Here is a 22,264-nt window from a genome sequence, read left to right as displayed (position 1 = left end):
CCCTTTAATAGAAAAACTTTGATCATTTGGACTGTGATTTCCATCAATCTAAATGGACTTATGGACCCCTTGGCTACGCTTCACGGATCCCTAGGGGTCCCAGAACCGAACTTTGAGAACCGCTGACCGAATCTCCACAGCGTCAATGCTAAATTGCAAAGAACGATAAGTTTGCAACAAGAGAGGAGTTCTCCGTTTCATCCACATCGGTCCATGTCTCATCGCCTGAGGGAAAAGTCACGCGAGGAGTTTAAACACAAGCCTCACCGTGTTCTCTACACCGATCTGTGTTCACGCCAACATTAAATGCTTAATTACTGGCTAATCGATTCATTCGCTCACTTCTGCTCTGTTGGATTTCTTGTATTTTAAAGTCCCCATGAAATCAAAATGGAAGTTGTGTGGCTTTTAGTATGAATACGTCAGCCTCACGGTTCTCTATAAGCTAGTGCGCTCCGAAACAGTGAGAAAAATTCACATTTAGAAGATATATACGCGTTAAAAATGTACAGCCTCACGACCACTGATACGGATCAACGATTATGATGATGTCATCCTACACTTCGGATTTTCTGTCCGCTCAAACGCTCTGTAGAATCTGAAGTGTCCCGCCCCCGACATTAAAAAAAAAAAAATCCATGGTACTAACCGTCAAGTACGGCTTAGCCCGGGCTGTGAGGTAAGCTAAACGCTATTGGCTATTTAAAAAGGGGGAGGAGCGACACGATATCTCCCACCCTGACTTCCTGTTTCAGCGTAAATTACGTCAAGGCACTGAATGACGCTACGCGTTTCAAGGCACTTCACGGGGACTTTAATGTCTTTTCATTCGTTTGTACAGAGTGTGCGTGCGCTCTTCTTTGTTTTGATGGTGATGCGACGGCGCAGGAGCGCTGTGGACATTTTGGCGTCCCGTATCTGATGGACGCGCCGTGCGAATGATTACAAACTTGGACTGAACAATGTGCAGAAAACGTTTAAAAAATAAAGATGTCCTTTCTGTATCTGTGTCTCAGTGATTCACCAGCACATATATACAGTAAGTCACCGCATACAGCTGATTCCATCATTTATAAATGTCTTATTACATATCTATAACTATCTATGGATTAGAAACAGTAAAACGTAGGCGTACTTGGCTACGTTCTCCATGCTGATGGAACATTTCCAGATGGCCCCGGTGGCAGCGGCGAGCAGTTGCTTATTATCGGCTTGTTTCAGCAAAGTGACCAGCGACTGCAAGCCGTCGTACTGCAGCACCAGGTCCCGCGTCTGCTTGTCCTCGGCACACTACACACACACACACAAGCTTCAAATCAACCCCAAGCTGATGTGATACACGTGTCTGCTATTTATTTCAAACCCTTTCCATTTCAGAGGAGTGAGAACGCGGCCGTGAGCAGCTGTAAAAGCACTTTAGCGGTGCTGAAAGGCCATCAGTCACAGCGCTCGGCAGCTCGGAGGTTACCTTGAAGATGGCACTCGCGCAGTGCATCTGAAGCTCCTGGTTGTCGCAGCTAAGGTTCTTCACCAAATCCTCGATCATTCCCTCGCTCTGTATGGCAATCCTGTAGCTCCTCTGCCAAACAGAACGAGAGAACATTCTTCACCATGCAGCTCTCGCATCTCAGCTGGCATTACAGCCTTTTAAGGGTTTCTAACAGGACTTTCAGTTATGTTATGTTATGGTTCTTCTACTCGTCGATACCAGGAACATCACAGAACATTGTATACAGCTCTGCTGATGTTTGCCTGGTTTAAATAGCCGCCATGAAAAGCACACACACACACACACACACACACACACGTGTTAGGCCACTAGACTCGTTCTATAAAATGTCAGCAGGTTGATTATAAATGATATGATATACATACAGCTATATAACTGTTGCTATGGATACATCTCAAGGGGCTTCTATGACGACAATTTAACATTATATGTTAAACTTACGGTTATGTACTTGTTGCTATGGTTACATCTCAAGTGGCTTATATGATGGCTACTTATCGTTACACAATATACATGCGATTATATAATTGTTGCTATGGTTACATCTCAAGTGGCTTATATGATGGCTACTTATCATTACACAATATACATGTGATTATATAATTGTTGCTATGGTTACATATCAAGGGGCGTTGTCTGGCTTATATGATAGCTGCTTAGCATTATATCTTATATGTATCGTTATACAACAGTTGCTATGGTTACATACCAATGGATGTAAACTGGTTTACATGATGGCTTCTTAGCTATATATAATACATGTACAGTTTCATAGCTGTTGCTATGGTTACATCTCCGAGGGCATTATCTCACACATGCTAATCGGTGCCATATTATGTTCTACGACCATCGTAATCTACTTTATGAAAACAGATATTTCATACCATGGACAAAGAAATGACTCGTTTCTGATTCGACTGGCAGGCGTCTGCTAATTTCTTTGTGTGCTCTAGTTAGCACAGAGCTAAATGCAAAAGCTTGCGTACGATTACTTGTAACTACTTCCTTGAACTACTATGAGATCTAAGAAGTCTAAGAAGTTGGAAGTGTCCTGATGTAGAAGAATAAACCGTAAAAAAAAGTATTATTTGTGACCATGGTGTTAAATTCCTTAATGGCTGTTTTTAGGAAATCTGTCTTAAAACATTAGCATGTGATGTAAGCATCATAATGACATGCTAATATCACTGGATGTAAACAAGACATGTTTATGACATGCTTATGTCAATCTCATGATGCAGATTTTGAGTAGAGTGTTAGCAGTGAATCGCAGCAGGACTAAGTTTAGGTCATGTCTCAGAGCAGCAGTGAGAATTAGACCTCAGAGGCGCACTCCTGAAGCGTGCCCACCACGGGGATGAGCATGTTCTTCTGGGGGGATTTGAGCAGGCGGGCTAGCAGAGGGATCCCCCCGGCTTTACGGATGGCCTCCTTGTTCCTGGTGCTCTTACTGCAGCTCCACAGGGCCAGAGCACCGCAGCGTGCCACCTCCACATCCTTCTCCTGCTCCGCGTTCAGCGTCGTCGAGTTAGGAACGCAGTCCAGCAGGTCCACCTGACACACACACATACAGACAGTCCTCTCAAGTCCTTAACATAGCATTTTATACCAGGACACTCACCACCAGCAGAGATTTCACATGTATGAGAATCCCAAGGGACCTTAAACACTTTTTCATGACCCCAAAAATCAAGCCGTAAATCAGGTGCAAGCAAAGAAAAAAAAAAGTGAAGGGTGGAGTGCTTCTCCTCTCAATTAGTAAACATAAGGAGCTTTGGGAAATTTCAAGTACAAGATATTTCATTGGAGCATTTGGGGAGAAAACTTGAAGATGAGGCATTGTGACTTTGTGGGACCTTTTTTCTAATGGTCTGCTCTTATATAGCGCTTTTATCCAAAGTGCTTTACACGGTGTTTCATTCACAGTTTCACACACACACACACACACCAATGGTAGCAGAGCTGCCATGCAAGGCGCTAACGTACCATCGGGAGCAACTTGGGGTTCTGTGTCTTACCCAAGGATACTTCGGCATGACCCTATGATTAGTGGACAACCCGCTCTACCACCTGGGCCACAGCTGCTCCTGTGGCTTGTTCTAAATACAAAACTTGAATTTGAAACCTGTGACTGGCAACTCAACTCTGACTTCAAAGCTCATGACTCAGGACTTGACTCAGAGTTCAAAGCCACTGATTCCCAGCTCGGCTCAGGCTTCACACCCACTAATTCCCAACTCGACTCAGACTTCAAAACCACTGATTTCCAACTCAACTCGCTGGTTCCCAGCTTGAGTCAGGCTTCAAAGCCACTGGTTCCCAACTCGACTCAGGCTTCAAAGCCACTGGTTCCCATCTTGACTCAGGCTTCAAAACCACCGATTCCCGACTCGACTCACTGGTTAACAGCTTGAGTCAGGCTTCAAAACCACTGATTGCCGACTCGACTCACTGGTTAACAGCTTGAGTCAGGCTTCAAAACCACTGATTCCCGACTCGACTCACTGGTTAACAGCTTGAGTCAGGCTTCAAAACCACTGATTCCCGACTCGACTCACTGGTTAACAGCTTGAGTCAGGCTTCAAAACCACTGATTCCCGACTCGACTCACTGGTTAACAGCTTGAGTCAGGCTTCAAAACCACTGATTCCCGACTCGACTCACTGGTTAACAGCTTGACTCAGGCTTCAAAACCACTGATTCCCAACTCGACTCACTGGTTAACAGCTCGAGTCAGGCTTCAAAGCCACTGGTTCCCACCTCGACTCAGGTAACTCAAATGACATGCATTAAAACACCAGTTACTGCTAAGCCTTTTCTTTTCCAAAAGAACCATCACAAAGGGAATCTTTCTCTGATTTCTTTCTCTGACCTCCCCATAAAATGTAGACAAACACTTTGAATACTAAATCAAGGCTTCTTAAACCGATGAGGTTAGATCCACACTTCTAAATACTAGCACTCTTTATCCTCTTCCACAGGTATAATTTAAGACACAGGAATGCACTGGGACTCCAGAGTTAGGGACTCGGCGTGGACTCAGAAAGCAACAACTTGTGACGACTCAGACTCATAAAAGTTAAGTCATAAACAAGTCTGGTGGAAACTGCTGAAATGCTGGACATTAGTGGTGATGGGGCTTCGCAACGAATGGTGGGTGAGGGGGTGAGGGTGAGGGGGTGGGGGTGGGGGGGGTTGGGACCAGCATGACTGTAGTGCATTATGTGTACTTTTGTTCTAATGAGATTACACAGGAAAAGCTTACTATTCTGGCCACCATTGGCAGCGCTTTAAAATGTTCGTATGCCAGTAAGAAGTGAGCCAGGATTCAATTTACATACTTGGAAGACAAAATTGTACCGTGCAACCATCTAAATCTGGCTGGGCATTTTGTTCCTACAATTCTTCCTCCTCCTCCTCCTCCTCCGATTATAAATTCATATCCACTTGGGTTTTTATGTTCGGGGTTAAAATCCGTAAGCAGCGATAACATGAAATCTGTGACAGAGACATGAAAAGATGAGAGACGAAGGCTGAGAGGAATTTGAATGAAGGGGTTAAATGAAAGCTGAAGTGGACAGTGGGCTTTGAGCTGCACTGATTGCTCACATACTGATTTCTGGTTTGTGGTTTATAGTTTATAATAGCCAGTTTTCCTGAAAATCTGCTAGCCAGCACACAAGCATGGAGAAAGCATGTATAATTAAAAAAATATGTACTGTCTGCCCACTGAGGTCCATGTGCACAGCGGTGCCCTACATAGGGTATTTACACCGCGTGGACGAACAAAACATGTGGCTATAAAATGTGCTATTAGTACAATTACGGTTAGCTAATAACTGGAGCTGTTATGTGCTTTATACTGATCAAGTGTGAAAGTGTATAAACGTCCAGCAGAAATCAAAATCATCCGGGATATTAACATTTTCCTCGGACGTGTTGTTAAATTGGAATGAAGTTTCTACACTAAATTCCATTATAATTGCACTCGGCATAGACTGCTAGCACAGTGACCTAATGACTAATGTTTTTGCTAGCTAGTTCATAGCTGCTAATGAATTATGAGGGGAAAAAAAGAAACATTTATTTTATAGTTACTGTAAATGTTAAAAAATATATATATATAAAAGAAAAAAAAAGTATTTGGAGATATTAATATCAATTTTGTGATGATATAATACACTTTTGTGAAATATTACAGAGATCATGTTATGGCATTTTGATTAAATGCGTACACATGGGCAACGTTTCTGCGGTCGAACTTCTCAAACCGAGAGAGCACCAGCTGAATCATTACTATTGTGAGATTAGAGGAGGGGGCGGGGCTTCAGGGGCCCCGTCAGAGCTGTAGTGAATTCGACTAAAACTTGTAACTTCAACCTTCGACTAGGAAAAAACCAAAGAAAGCACCCCTTCGACTCAGGAAGTCAGGTCGGACTCCTCAACTCTTGAGTTCAAGAAGTGATGTCAAATCAACATGGCTGCTCACAGTACAGCAATAAATGCAATATCGACTTCTTACACGACATATACACGCACCGTACACGTATTTACTTTGGATCATAAAGACATAAGAGTCTTCAAAACACCTAGACGCCTATCAAACATTTCAGATTCATATGTTCCCTGCTGGGGAAAAAAAACAAAAAAAAAACAACAGAAACCATCACAGACATTCTAATGGTTTCCACTACAAAAACCATTACAAACCATCAGCTAACCATTAAAACCAATACCACTGCTGGTCCTTAATGGTATCCACTAGACATAACATGCCACCAATAGAAGGCCACAAATTATCAACAGAGACCCACAGTGACCGTTAAAGTTTCCATTAGAACCATTTAAAACCATTACAAATCCGTTGATGGTTTCTATTGTTGTTTTTCAGCAGGGTTGATTGGTGCATCTGCCATTGTTATTGGGAGGAAGACTACTCTGGTGTATTTTTGACCAGTGCGGATTGAGTCACATGTTCTATGACAGAAATGGATTTTCAGACGCTGTCATATCAAACATTAGAGTTCTCTGCAGTGATGTAATTAAGGCAACACGCTAATACAGCATTACACACGTGCACTTCAGAGGTGGTCTGATCCTTCAGGTTGAGCCAGCGTGTGTGATGGAAACGCTAGGTCCTCGGCTACGTCCGAGTCTGAACCAGTGTAAATATACAGATTAGTGCGGGCTGTGGGCTTGTAATCACAGTGAGCGCCACTCTGTCAATAAACAATGTGCCAAGCGGAGGGGCGGCCCGACATCCGATCTGTTTTTACCTGAAGAGCCTGGGCTTTGATGTAGGCGGGGGTGCCGAGCGTGTGAGTGTGTGCAGAAACAAGTGGGTGGAGTCTATACCATTGTATTTTGTGTGTGTGTGTGTGTTTGAGTGAGTGCGATAGAGAGATGTTTATTTGTGCACCCCTCATCGTAGCCATACTGGGTTACAACTCACCAGTCTCCGGATGCCGCCGTACTGCCGCACGGTCCTGCGCGCTCGCCTGAACATGGCCACGTTGGCGACGGTCTCGGCTGCCAAGCTCTTCAGCTCTTTATCAGGAGAGTCCAGGATGGACACCATGGTCTGCAGTCCCCCTAAATCAGCGATGGCTCGTCGGATCGGAGAGCTGCGACTGATTTCCTTCAGGATCTTCAGAGAACCGACCTGAGACATGAGAAAGAGGACACTGGGCATAACGAGTGATCGTTACAAGTAAACGCTAGGATACGTTTTTGTCATGTAAAAACTCACTTTAGACTTCAGCTCGTCTGTGTCCAGCAGGTTGATGAGGACCTCCAGCCCCCCCACGTCTCTGATGGCCAGCTGACACGCCTCCTGAGCCAGGTTACAGTCTCGCATCGAACACAGAGCAATCACTGTGGCTGTCTGATTACCTCCCTGTACACACACACACACAAATAAAACATAAGTAATAAATATTAAATAATTTAAAATAAACAAAGAAAGAAAGAAAATAATACAGAAAAAGACTAAAAGGGTGTGTATGAAAGGACACACGCCCTCACACACACACAGACGCACTCACACACGGGCTCAATCATGCCTGTGTTTGGGTGTGTATGAGGACGTGTGTGTGTGTGTGTGTGTGTGTGTGTGTGTGTGTAATGAACATGTGGTGACTGAAAATCATGAACATTTGCTGTAATAAACCCACAGTCAGGGTTTTCTGGGGCCTGAGACAGTGTCTCTGACTCTCACTTTAGCCGGGTGTCTGGTGCAGGAGGAAAGTGGACAGATGTGCAGAGCTGGAACATCTGCACATTTCACACGAGCAGCTCTCAGTCAGGCCCAAGCTGGATACAGTAGGTCCAGCACAAGTGTTTACTAAGCTCCAGGAACATCAGCAACATTAGTGGAGCTTTGAAATGTAACCCTGCACTCCTCTAATCCACTGCTGAGTCACCAATCTCTCTCTCTCTCTCTCTCTCTCTCTACTCTAATGATAGACAGATAAAGCAGAGCATGGAAGATCCACACTACAGGAGGGAAGCCCAAACTAAACTCCAGAGTGAAATGCAGAGTTATTTGGCCCTAAACAGACAGTACAGCGTGGCAGATTATCTGAGCACGGTGACTGATCCAACACTGAGAAACACACTGATGAAGTACAGCGAGCACGGCTTGGCCACGGAGACAGCCGACACAGACGGTCCTGCTGCCCCGAGAGACGCCACTGTGCCAACAGTGCACACTCAATAAAATAGAGACAGAGCTGCACTTCCTCTCCGAATTCACTAAATATAACCACATTCCAACTGAATTCTTCACCAAAATGAACAAAATCATCCCCAACTTTAGCTGCCTCTCAGACCCCGACAAACTGCCCCCAGTGCCTGGTGAGGTTGGAGAATACATGGTGAGGGATCTGAGACCGACTGGCACCCTGTCCAGGGTGTACCCCGCCTTGTGCCCGATGCTCCCTGGGATAGGCTCCATGTTTCCCCGTGACCCTAAAAAGGAGTAAGCGGCAGAAGATGGATGGATGGATGGATGGATGGATGGATGGATCTGAGAGCGTTCCTCCATACAGAATCTCTCCAGATCCTTCACATTTGGAGGTCCACGCTGGTGGACTCTCCTCTTCAGTTCACCCCACAGGTTTTCTATGGGGTTCAGGTCAGGGGACTGGGATGGTCATGGCAGGATCTTGATTTTGTGGTCAGTAAACCATTTCTGTGTTGATTTTGATGCATGTTTTGGATCATTGTCCTGCTGGAAGATCCAACCACGGCCCATTTGAAGCTTTCTGGCAGAGGCAGTCAGGTTTTCATTTAATATCTGTTGATATTTGATAGAGTCCATGATGCCATGTATCCTAACACAATATCCAGGTCCTCTGGCAGAAAAACAGCCCCAAAACATTAAAGATCCACGACCATATTTAACCGTGGGCATGAGGTACTTTTCCATATGGCTACCTCTCTGTGTGCTCCAAAACCACCTCTGGTGTTTATTACCAAAAAGCTCTATTCTGGTTTCATCTGACCGTAGAACCCGATCCCATTTGAAGTTCCAGTAGTGTCGGCAAACTGAAGACGCTCAAGTTTGTTTTTGGATGAGAGTAGAGGCTTTTTTCTTGAAACCCTTCCAAACAACTTGTGGTGATGTAGGTGACTTCGGATTGTGGTTTTGGAGACTTTCTGACCCCAAGACACAACTAACTTCTGCAGTTCTCCAACTGTGATCTTTGGAGATTTTTATCCACTCGAACCGTCCTCTTCACAGTGTGTTGAGACGATATAGACACACGTCCAATTCCAGGTCGATTCATGACATTTCCAGTTGACTGGAACTTCTTAATTATTGTCCTGATGGTGGAAATGGGCATTTTCAATGCTTGTGCTATTTTCTTATAGCCACGCCCCATTGTGTGAAGCTCAACAACCTTTTGCCGCACATCACAGCTATATTCCTCGCTCTTACCCATTGTTATGAATGACTAAGGGAATTTGGCCTGTGTGTTACCTCATTTCTACCCCTGTGAAACAGGAAGTCATAGTTGAACAATTTCCTGTTCCTAGTCGCCCAGGTGCACTAAAAAATGTCAAATATCAGTTGGAATACACTTCAAATATATTTTTGTCTCATGAATTCAAATGGATGCCAATAATTGTAGCACACCTATATACAACAATTTTTTTTTATAAACCTGCGTTGCATTTGCGATTGTTTGATGTCCATGAGAGCAGAGTATTTTTTGTGAATTTTTTGTACAAAAGGTCAACAGCAATACAGTGGAGACAGAGCTGCTCTTTCTAAGTGAATGTAACACGTTCAAACACTTGTGTGAAATATATATTTTTTAAATTTCAAGTCACACACCCTCAGTTCTCCCTTCTGACCAACACTGACACACTGCCCATTCTGTTAGGGGACATGAAGGAGAGCGGTGCTTTAGTACGCATCTGCCTGCCACAACCTGAGGGACAGTGAGTAACACACCCAAACACACACACTCACTCACTCTCACACACACACACTCTCACACATTCTCTCACACACTCTCTCACACGCACGCACTCTCACACTCACTCACTCTCTCTCACACACTCTCTCACTCGCGCACACACTCTCTCGCACACACACTCTCACACGCACACACAGCCCTGTTTGCCTTCTGGTTTTTTTTATTGACTTCTTTAAGATAAAACTTCTTTAAGCCAATATTTGCTTGGTTTCTATTCTCTCATCTCCATGTTTCTATATGGACACTAATATAATATGTTTATTCGGATTCTGATGATATATTTATACAAAGACTAAACTAATATGTATGTATGAGATACAGAGAGACGGAGAGAGACAGTGAGACAGACAGACAGAGAGAGAGAGAGAGAGAGAGAGAGAGAGAGAGACAGGGCACATGTGTTGCCCATATTACGATCCTGGACTAAATGTGAACCAGTAGCAGCAGTGAATCCGCTGTGCCATTCTCTCCTTCTTCAAAGCATTCGGCGGGTTCGCATTGCAAACTTGTAAAAACAGCGCTCGGTTTACAGCCGATACCGCCGGCTTGGAGAAAAGAGGGAAAAAGCGAGGGATCATATGCTTTCGTTTTTGCCTGCTTTGGTCTCAAAGAGCTGTGGACATTCTTTAAAACTAGAACAACATCTGAAGTTCTTTTATATCGCGAGACTCGGACACTACTGCGCTCCCAAACACACATGTTCCAGAGATGTGATCCACAGCCCGTCTCTGTCCCACACATACACACACACACACACACACACACACACACTCACAAACCTGTGAACATGACTGTCTTCCTAAAGCTACCTCACAGCATGTGCAGTGTGCTTTACTACACTTCTCATAAGGAAAAACACACACAGATGTGTTAAGCTGGTCTCAATACACTCTTTCAGTCCAGAACTGTCAGTCTTATCTTCTAGGCATTAAAAAGCTCAGTTTGAAGTATTTATGTCAAGTGCCATTCATTTTAAATGCTATTTGCTGGTGAAGCCTCTGAGGAGAGACGGAAAGAAATAAAGAGAAAGGAAAAGAGAGAAAGCGTGTTAAGGATTGGGCAGTAAGATATTTGATATTTTCTTGGCTGTAAAAGAGACACCAGAGGACGAACTGCCTCCAAATTTTCTCACAATTGGCTCAAACTTTCAAAATTTGTCTTAGAATCGCATCAAAGTTGTCTTAACATCATCTCAAAATGTTCTCAAAATCATCAACATGGCCTCAAAATCTTCAACATGGCCTCAAAATCTTCTCAAAATCGCGAACATGGCCTCAAATTCTTCTCAAAACCATCAACATGATCTCAAATTCTTCTCAAAATCAACAACATGGTCTCAAAATCCTCTCAAAATCGTCAACATGGTCTCAAATTCTTCTCAAAATCAACAACATGGTCTCAAAATCCTCTCAAAATCATCAACATGGTCTCAAATTCTTCTCAAAATCAACAACATGGTCTCAAAATCATCAACATGGACTCAAATCCTTTTCAAAATCATCAACATGGTCTCAGAATCATGAACATGGCCTCAAAATTGTCAACATGGTCTCAGAATAGAGAGAGAGCGAAGGGGGGGGGGGGATCAGCCATGGTGTGTATAAAGAGGGAGATCAATCAGACTGATGACTCTATTCCATCTATCTTTATTCTATAATTGTGACTGAAACAGACAAATACTGAAACAGTCAGAGGGTAAAGGAGAAAAAAGAAAGACAAAAGGAACATGACAGACAGAGTTAAAGAGTCGAAAGGAGAAAAAGAAACAAGAGAAAGCTGCTCTTGGCATTTAAAGCGAGCTCACGGTGGCAGAGCACTCACATTAAAGCTACCTCATGAAGGTGATTTAGAGAAGAGCTCATATTATTTATTCTCAATTATACAGCTTCCAACTCTCCTGTGTGAGATAAAGACTCATGTATAAACAGAGAGAGAGAGCGAGAAAGAAAGAAAGAAAGAGAGAGAGAGAGAGAGAGAGAGATAAAACCAGAGAGACAGAACCAGAGACAGATAGAGAAATCGAGAGAGGTATCACATTTAATGGAAGACATTAACCTGATCTAAATCAGCAGCATCCATGTGGTTTTACTAGCATCTCTCTCCCTCTTTCTCTCTCTCTCTCTCTCTCTCTCTCTCTCTCTCTCTCTCTCACACACACACATACATACAGAAAAAAGTTTAACTATTGGGGTTCCAATAGCCACTCAAACACATCTCAGGTCAGTCAGTGTGCCAGGAAGACTTTACTCTAAAGCTCTACTTTTCACATAATGTGCTCGATTATTTCTCTGCCTAATCCCCTCTTTATGAGCAGATTATAAACACAGGTGTATTTATATTGAGATCATATGGCAATTTAATCACACACAGGCTGATTAAACACTCCATTCAACTAATTATGTGACTTCTGATTGGAACTGTTTATACCAGAATTAATATAGGGGTCCAGTTACACAAAATTCCTTACCTACAGAGGTCCGGATAAGTGACTGACATTCAAAGTCTCCTCAAAGTTCTCAGAATAATCTCAAAATCTAGTGAAACTACATCATAGAGTCCATATAATCTCAACAGCCTCAAATAAGCTCAAAATTGGCTCCCAATTGCCACAAAATCACCGCACAATGTACTCAATAAACTCAGAATCAAAAAAATCTCAAACCCATTTCAAACTCTTACAAAAATCACTTCAACATAGTTTCAAAATGGACTCAAAATCATCACAAAACAGTCTCAAAACCACCTTAAAGGTCTCAAAACCACCTCAAAGGTCTCAAAATCACCTCAAACTCATCTCAAGGTTTTCAAAATCACCTCAAAGGTCTCAAAATCACCTCAAACTCATCAAGATTCTCAAAATCATCTCAAATGTCTCAAACTCACCTCAAGATTGTCAAATCACCTCAAACTCACCTCAAACATCTCAAAATCACCTCAAACATCTCAAAATCACCTCAAACTCACTTCAAAGGTCTCAAACTCACCTCAAACTTGTCTCAAGATTGTCAAAATCACCTCAAATGTCTCAAACTCACCTCAAACTCACCTCAAGATTGTCAAATCACCTCAAACTCACCTCAAACATCTCAAAATCGCCTCAAATTCATCTCAAGATTGTCAAAATCACCTCAAATGTCTCAAAATCACCTCAAACTCACCTCAAGGTTGTCAAATCACCTCAAACTCACCTCAAACATCTCAAACTCACCTCAAAGGTCTCAAAATCACCTCAAACTCGTCTCAAGATTGTCAAAATCACCTCAAACTCGGCTCAAGGTTCTCAAAATTACCTCAAAATCTAGTGAGACTACAATGTCAATATCATCTCAACAGCCTCAAAATCACCTCACAATCTTCTCAACAGTCTCAAAATATTTTCAAATATGCTCAGAATGACCCCAAAGCCATCTCAAAATCAAAATAATCTCAACAGCCACGTTAAATATTCACCTCAAAATTTTCTCACGATTGCCACAAAAACCACCCCACAATCTTCTGAATAGGCTCCGAATCACCTCAAATTCTCAAAACCATGCCAAATTTGCCTCATCCTAGTTTCAAATTTGACTCAAACTCATCACAAAACAGTTTCAAAATCACCTCAAACTCATCTCAAAGGTGTCGAAATCACCTCAAAATCTAGTGAGACTACAAACTCGTCTCAAAATCACCTCAAAATATTCTCACTATGCTCAGAATGACCTCGAAAAAACCTCAAAATCAAAATCATCTCAAACTCACTTCAAACTCTTGTCAAAATTGCCTCAAAATCTTTCCAACAGAATCCTAAATCTTAACCGTCTCAACTTCTTCTCGACATTACAAAAATGGTCTCAATGGTCTTAATCTCACCTGAAAACTAAAACCGTTTAAAAATGGCTTCAGAATCATCTCACCTGTAAACCGCTTTGAACTCGTCTCAAAATCACCTCTACAGCGTCTTGTCAAAATTGCCTCAACATCTTCGCAAAAATCCGCTCAAAACAAATACCTGACATAAACGCATGTGTTTGGAAATAACAGCGGATCTGCTACAGAAGCCTCACTGAAAACTTCATTTGTATTTTATCTTTAATTAATTAAATTTTTTTTTTTTTTTATACACGGCTCGGTCCTCTGAAATACTTTTTGGCACTGTGGGTTGATGCCAACTTTTTCTATACATTTCCCCTGACCCTCATGGAGTATTTTGTGTTGATTCATCACATATAACCCCATTTCAGCTCCAGGACTAAAAGAAGTAACTACAAAATGTGTAAAAGTTCAAAGGGGAGTGAAGCCACTGCATCCTGCAGTACTCGGTCTGACCAGTAGAGGGGGTTAAAATGCATGACAGAGCTCACAGGTAAGCTCAGAGCCTGGCAGAATCCCTCATTAATCTTTAGCGCTGTCATTTTTCACCCTCACAAGCTGAAGATTTCAATCGTAATCCTAACTTCTGTACTTTACTTTACAACAATCTCAGACTGAGATATCCACAGACGCAAAACTGTTCCCCTTTCTGCTTCACGAGAAGCGAAACCGAGCCGTGCGTCTTCGCTGCAACGAGATACGTGCTAATTAAAGCTTCGTTTCCTGAGCAAACACGCCGATTGCACCGAGCTGTCAGTTTAAATGGGTCACCAATAAAAATCTCTAATCACCCTGGCAGAAATCCTGCATTCTTTTACGTCACATGAGCATTTAGGCCGCGGATGATTAGCGGCTTTAGAGGCGATTAACGAGGACCGTGGGGGGAAATTTCTGGCAGCGGTAGAAGTGTGAGAAACATTTTTGTATGAAACGCTGTTTGGTTGCCATCTAATCTCCGATCCGAGCTAATGAGGCAGTCGAGCTGGAACTAACAAAACAAATACACTGCGGTTTCCTCCACTGTATGTACACACGTGTGGTTCTGGAGCTGCGTGTGAACGTGTGTGTTTACATTTAAAACCTTGCTCTGTGAGCCACCGGTACAACAAACGCACGTTGTGTAGTGTGTTATGTTTCTGCGGGATTTTCGAAAAATTTAAGGCTAATGTAGTGCGGTGAAAATATCAGCGTGAACACGATGCAGTCGGTGAAACGAACGAGCTTCTTTACACGTGAACGGTCGCTTCTACTAAATACTAAACACGCAGAACAGATGATTTATGTAACACTCCACGAAGCGTGTAATCTCCTTAAAAAGGAGAGAGAGAGAGAGAGAGAGAGGGAATGAGAAAAATAAACGACGTTTAGCTTGGCGAAGTTGTGTTTCGGCTTCTGATGGCGGGGACGTTATAATTACGCTACTGGATGAACGTCATAAATAAAGAACTCTTGGACTTCCAGACAGATAGGCCGCTTTATAAACACTGCAGTGTAACCAGCGCGTCATTTTAAACGGATCAGACTCCACATTTTTACCCAAATAAGCCTTTGCATATGCTTATCTGAGACTAACCACAGCGCTCATTAAACCCACATGATAAATGGCACATTTTGGGTCATTTACATTCATTACACGGAGGTTCTGCTCGGCTAAAAATATCTACGACTAAACTAAACTCTGCCTGGCTGTTTTCTTTCCGATGATTCAGTGCTCGTTGTACTGGAGATGATCCTGTTAAAGATCACCGACTTCAAACACACACACACACACACACACACACACACACACACACACACACAGGATGTTCGTATGGTGCTTAAAACAACACCTCTGCTTTGCTTTATCTACACCATGGCTTTATCTGGCCATTATAGGAGGCTAGGAAACAATTAGGAGATTATACGTCCATAAATTCTTCCCCTGTGTCTGACACTCATCCATTTCAGTTTGGCCCAAACTCCTGCAAAAACAACCTTAGGGTTTATTTGATGAGGTCTGATATGTAGAAAAGCCTGGCGTGACATCGTGCGCTTGGAGAAAGGGTATCTTTGGCCTGGCGTGAACAGACGTGATGCAGACGAGAGATCGGACACACACACACACACACACACACACACACGCTGCCGATTAGATATACGACATTCCTCACACTCATCATCTGAGCTTATAGAGAAGTTTACATGGTGGACACAAAACAAAACGGAGTCAAGCACGGTTTGTGGATTTCAACGTTCAAAGACACCGGGATGTATACACGGTGCCAAACGATTTGGTTTATAGTTACATCTTAATGTTGTAGACCGTCCCATGGCTGGAAACGCCTCTGTCCTGAAATTGTCAGAAAACCTCAAGTTACAGCTTTACCTCTGACTGTTACAAAGAGCCGACACTGGAGACTCCTTCCATAAATATTATATAAACACTTTTCTCCTCACAGAAAACGGAACGATTTCTTAAAATCTGTTTTTGTGGAGCGTCCGTTTAAATGAGCTGTTACTATAAAAACGATAACGTATTAACCCTCTTCGGCATGAATTATTATATTTACATTTTTTTTTTAAAATGTTTTTTATGGATATTTATTGCTTGAATTAGTTCAAGTAATGAAAATATATTTGAAAGAATGTGAAAAATGTGCAGCTGGTAAATTGTTGCCGTATGGCAACAAAGTACAATGGTGGAAAGTATCATGTAGTCAAATACAACACTAAATATATTATAATTAGGGCTGCACGATTATGGCCAAAATGATAATCCTGATTATTTTGATCAATATTGAGATCTCGATTATTTATCACGATTATTCATTGGTTTTAGGGAGAACGTATTTTTATTGCACTTTCACATTGAAATGAACAGACCGCTGCGTTCACCTCCATGTTGTGCTACATTCCTGCTCATGTTCAAATCTTTGCATCAAATTAGACTGAACCTTAAAGTGCATCATCTCGTAGAAGCAAAACATAAATAAAATTGTACCCAAAATATAGGATGAGTAAAAATAAAAATGCCATCAACCAAATGAAAATATGCATCAAATATAACAATATGCAACCAATTTGTTTACAGGAGGAGAGACGCAAGACAGTTTCTTTTAGGAGCACTTGTGCACCTAATTACAAAAATTTAGGAGCTTTTTTTTTTATATAATTTTTTATTTATTTATTTATTTTTAGAGATGGTATCATTAATGTGCCACAATATAACAAACAAGTGGACAGGAGAAAACTTGACCTGGACAATTATGACAGAATTTAGGAACATAGTGTGAGCCATGACACATTCATTTACCTTCTGATAAACTAAATTTCATATTTTCAGTTCATTTTACAGACTGTATGCAAAAAAAAAAAATTTAAAAAAAATACACCGTTAATCTGTTCCACCTTGTAAACAAATACAATAAACCTTAATGTTCAGTGTTGGGAGCGGAAAAACCAGGGGGAACTAAATGAACTAATCTATAGTTTAAACTAACTAAATCTATCAAGGAACAGAACATTAACAACGTATCTAACTATACTATCTCTACTATAATACTCGGCGAGGTGTACAGGGACGCGAGCGCTATATATCCCCAATATAATCAGCCCTATAGAACCCAATAGAACCATTTTTTGCACTCTTCAATGCACTTTTTAATGCACTTTTTTATTGTAGGCTTCAGAGTGTTCCATTCTTTCAGCAGTCAGTCATAGGCCTAACATCGGCTATTCAAGGGGCTCAAAGATGACCACATCAAAATATTTTTATTTCACTCATTTATTTATTTAAAGTTATATTGTGCCTTGTTGGTAGCCTGTGCCTGCTGGAATGAAAAAATGTTCAGTGTTAAATAAATATTTTGAAATTGTAGTTTTTGTAATTGATTTTTTTCTTTGAAAAGCAAGACAAAATAGTAAAAAGCACATTTTGACTATTTAATTTATGCAATGGTGAAAAAAATGGCAAAATAAATGGAAAAAACGTGTTCGGCCTTCGGCCAAGTTTTTCATTTTTTCGGCCAAGAATTTTCATTTCGGTGCATACCTATCTTTTAGAGGGATTAAATCAAAACATGGAAACTGGAGCTGACTTTTCAGGTGATATCTGGCAACCTTAAGTTTAAACGACGTGACTATGCTATGTATTAGAGTTAGTGAAGAGCGTGAAGGAGAGCAGCAGCGTACTCCTTCTGAACAGTTGCTAATCTTGATTATTAAATAATTCCTCACCAATCATAAAGAAGTTGGAATTAAACCCACCTTGTAGCATTAGCATTATTATTAAATTTACTCCGCCCGACGCCGCTGTGTCTACACGAGCAGGTGAAAATTCAGGACATTTTGCGGGATCAAAAAAAGATGGCGGTTGTGAGATTGGAAAGTTGAAGCAGATGATGTACAGAGTTACTCTCCATCATAATGGCTTCTCTGCAGTATTTCCACACTTGTTCGGTTGACTGAGGACATGAAAAGCAGTGTGAAAGTAACTGTTGCATGGTGTAGATGCATTTTCGAGTTGTAGTTTTTAACCCGGTTGTATTATACAACTCTGAACAGGTCATTCGCACCGGTGCGAATAAATATTTGTTTACAGTCACAAATGCGAGTGAAATGGTCGCACTGTAGAGCCCTGAGTTTATCTGCAAAGTTTTTTCCCGTTTGGCGTGATGACGTTTAATGTCCCCGACAACCTCTGTAGTGCCATTTAGCATCGTGCTAGTGTCATGATTTCTCCTCGCGCAAAGCGCTGGAGCTCGCAGAGAAACTGGCAGCTCGAGCGCTAAAATGCAAACATCTTTTTCCGGGTTTTGGCATTACAGAATGACGTCATCCCTACGCTGCTCTATATGATTGGCTCCAAATTTAGGAAGCGCTTGATTTGATCCGCAGCGGAGTTTTCTATAAGTGGAGGACGCACTTTAAACGTTAATATCGCAGTCGATTATGTCCATTTAATCGTGGGCAGTCAAAATCGTAATCGCGATCGATATCTGATTAATTGTGCAGCCCTAATATATATATATATATATATATATATATATATATATATATATATATATATATATATATATATACACCCACACACACACACACACATTATAATAAATATGAAATTGTGTAGCTGGTAAATTGTTGCCGAATGGCAACAAAGTACAATGGGGGAAAGTATCATGTAGTCAAATACAACACAAAATATATTATAATATGTAATAACACAACTATAAGTTGCAGAGGTTTTTTTTGCTATCTACTAAGCATGTAAAAGTTATATCTTCCAGAAAGAAATTCCAGTTGTAAAAAGTATGTAGATGGATTTATTTGCTTAAAATACATACAAAAATTACATCCAAACATGTTTTGCGTGAAATATCTTTTTAATTCCTTCTCTCGAATTCTTAATTCTTCCTACAATTTAGAAAAAAGGTGCGATTGCAAAACGACGACATTTTTTCTTATTTTGAAAGCGGAAAAAAGGAAATATACTATTAGAGAAGCCGAGTGTCTTTGTTTTTTTTTGCTGTGTGGTCCTGTTTCAATTCACGGACGCACGTACCACAGTTCCAGTTTCACATGTTGTTGCCATATGGCAACAATTACATTTTACCATGTCAGACAATACTCAAAATATATCGACTTCTTTAAATGACAAAATAATTAAATAAATCTTAACCTCTCAGCTCGTGTTTCATTTTTTAAATTTTTTTTTTCCCTTCAAGTAGTTTGGCCTAAATATTGAAAAATGAATCACATCTTGACAGCCCTCTGATGATGACCTTCACCATGCCACGTGACTGCAGAAAAGGAAGTGTAAACAGCACTTCCTGGTCATGTGACATGCCATTTTTTTTTTATGATGTCAAAGTTAAAGCCTCCTTTTTCCAGTTACACGAGAAAATCATAGTTTTGTATGACTTCCGATGAAAAAATTAGAGATAAATAAATGGTCACCATTAACTGCTGTCATGGAAAATTACGGACCAATCAGAATGGAGCACTCAAATACGCTGTGGTGTAAAGTACGTTAAAAAATGAGGAGCAGTGATGTGGGTAGAGACAGTACAGAAGACATGTCTGTATGAGAACAGAAAGCTGAGCGATTTTGTTTTTTTTTTTTTTTACTGTATATCTGTACACACTATACAGTACACGCTGGTCTTAAAAAGCAGGCATGTCGAGGTCATTCTCAGCACCTCAGCACCTCAGCACGGACATAAATCCCGATTCTCAGCACGTTAGACACTGCGCGGTGTAATGAAACATGGCTGCTCCGCCGTGCTCCGGCTCTCTGTAAGACTCTCTGTAATACTTTGCACCTGTGTCTTGTTAGCTTCACCCGAGTCTTGTTTGTAATTAGGCTGTGTGTATATATAGTTCCCGTGGGTTTCTCCGTTTCTTTGTGAGGTCTTGTTGGTGTTAGTGCTTTGCCCTTTGCCTGCATGCCACACTAAATCCTCCGTCTTTGTTCTCTGTGTTTTTTTTAGCAGATGCCTTGTTTGAAATTTTAAGGGTTGTTTTTTTTTTTTTTTAAAGAAATGCCATGGAGTTCCTTCACTTCATTGTAGTTGTGTTTATGGTATTGTGTTTCCAGCGCTTTTACCGGATTTCAGTTTAGCATCACATCAGGCCGGGTCGTTCTCTGGTCGCTTTATTGGATCTATTGCAGAGTTTACACGAGCAAGAGAAAGGCGATCGGTTGTGATTTTAGAAACAGTGACAATTTCTGAGAATGGGATATGATGCGGTAAAGTGACGGATCTAAACAGACAGATGGACTCCAGTGAATTCTTCCAACCAACCGGACAGTTCTCTGAGAACCAGACAGACCACGCCCACAACAGACAAACAACAAGTGACATACGAAATTGTTGTGTAACTACAGTATCTTCAATACTCCCTTCCTGACTTCAATATGTCAATACGTGCAATCAAATCACGTTTCTCAAACCGTTTCATGGGTGTGTTACTTTACTGGGGTAGTGTGTGTGTGTGTGCATGCATATATACCTTTAGGTACTTGACTAGTTTCTGAATGTGCCAGTACTCAGAGGGAACGTCAGTGTGGCTCTCCCCTCGTCTTTCAGTCTGCTCTTCATCATCCTCGCTCTCAGAGGAGCTCTCACTAAAGCCTTCAGCTCCTGTTCCTCCACCTGGACTCCTGTTACTCACACACACACACACACACACACACACACACACAGTGAAGAATGCACAAGAAACTCTCAGAGTTTCTGAGCTGTACGTCTTACACAATGTGGAACACACTCGCGTATGATCATTCAAGGTGTTAGTTATAGCCGCAGAAGTGTATGTGTGTGTGTGTGTGTGTGTGTGTGTGTGTGTGTTATTAGTACAGTAGGATGTGTTCTCCTCCGCACACAGCTGAGATTATTCAGTGTAGATAAACAGAGTCTTTGTTTTAGTTTAATGAACTGAAGAGAGTCTGCAGCAGCAATGTGTCTAATATTACACACAGACAGACAGGGTGCCAATAATTATGAATTCCACTAAATATGCTGAATAAATAGACAGGCAGGTCAGGAAAGAGGGACAAACAGACAGACAGAGAAAGAAAGATAGAAAAAAGGTAATCAGACACACGCATGCACACACACACACACACACACACACACACACACTAGGTGCTTCACTTACAGTTTGGGAAACGAGGCACAGCCTGTGACTGGAGATCCAGAATAATTCGTTTTCTTCCTGCTCTCTGATTTGGGAGACGTTTTCCAACTTTCTGTGACTCTCTCACTACAGAAAGATTTGAAACGTAAACAAAGGAATAAACCATACTGAGTGTCTATGTATTCATTTTACACTGTGGTTTATTTAATGATTAAACTAAGTTCTGTGTTAACAACCCCTCAGTACCGTTAACATCCTGTCAGTACCGTTAATAACCCCCTCAGTACCGTTCACAAGCCCTCAGTACCGTTCACAATCATTCAGTACCGTTAACAACCCCTCAGTACCGTTAACAACCCGTCAGTACCGCTAACAACCCCTCAGTACAGTTAACAACCCGTCAGTACCGTTAATAACCCCCTCAGTACCGTTCACAAGCCTTCAGTACCGTTAACAACCATTCAGTACCGTTAACAACCTGTCAGTACTGCTAACAACCCCTCAGTACCGTTAACATCCTGTCAGTACCGTTAATAACCCCCTCAGTACCGTTCACAACCCCTCAGTACCGTTAACAAGCCCTCAGTACCGTTAATAACCCCCTCAGTACCGTTCACAAGCCCTCAGTACCGTTCACAAGCCCTCAGTACCGTTAACAACCCCTCAGTACCGCTAACAACCCCTCAGTACTGCTAACAACCCCTCAGTACCGTTAACAAGCCCTCAGTACTGTTAACAAGCCCTCAGTACCGTTAACAACCATTCAGTACCGTTAACAAGCCCTCAGTACTGTTAACAA

The 22,264-nt window shown here is 41.7% G+C and overlaps 1 protein-coding gene across 3 annotated transcripts in view; it reads right to left on the bottom strand.

The window, feature by feature from the left end:
* Nucleotides 1-22,264, bottom strand: part of odad2 (outer dynein arm docking complex subunit 2) — a 71,707-nt gene that overhangs the window by 30,835 nt on the left and 18,608 nt on the right. For all 3 annotated transcript variants that reach the window (XM_053639291.1, XM_053639290.1, XM_053639289.1), the window contains 7 exons: nucleotides 21,487-21,591; nucleotides 20,839-20,989; nucleotides 7,260-7,406; nucleotides 6,963-7,172; nucleotides 2,831-3,064; nucleotides 1,469-1,579; nucleotides 1,136-1,290 (listed from right to left, as the gene is read on the bottom strand). In XM_053639291.1, the coding sequence (XP_053495266.1) occupies nucleotides 1,136-1,290; nucleotides 1,469-1,579; nucleotides 2,831-3,064; nucleotides 6,963-7,172; nucleotides 7,260-7,406; nucleotides 20,839-20,989; nucleotides 21,487-21,591 (1,113 nt within the window). The remainder of the gene's footprint in view (nucleotides 1-1,135; nucleotides 1,291-1,468; nucleotides 1,580-2,830; nucleotides 3,065-6,962; nucleotides 7,173-7,259; nucleotides 7,407-20,838; nucleotides 20,990-21,486; nucleotides 21,592-22,264) is intronic.

This window comes from Ictalurus furcatus, chromosome 13, assembly GCF_023375685.1.
Source record: "Ictalurus furcatus strain D&B chromosome 13, Billie_1.0, whole genome shotgun sequence".
NCBI lineage: Eukaryota > Metazoa > Chordata > Actinopteri > Siluriformes > Ictaluridae > Ictalurus > Ictalurus furcatus.
The sequence above is the reverse complement of the archived record's forward strand: the minus strand, read 5'-3'. Positions and strand labels throughout refer to the sequence as shown.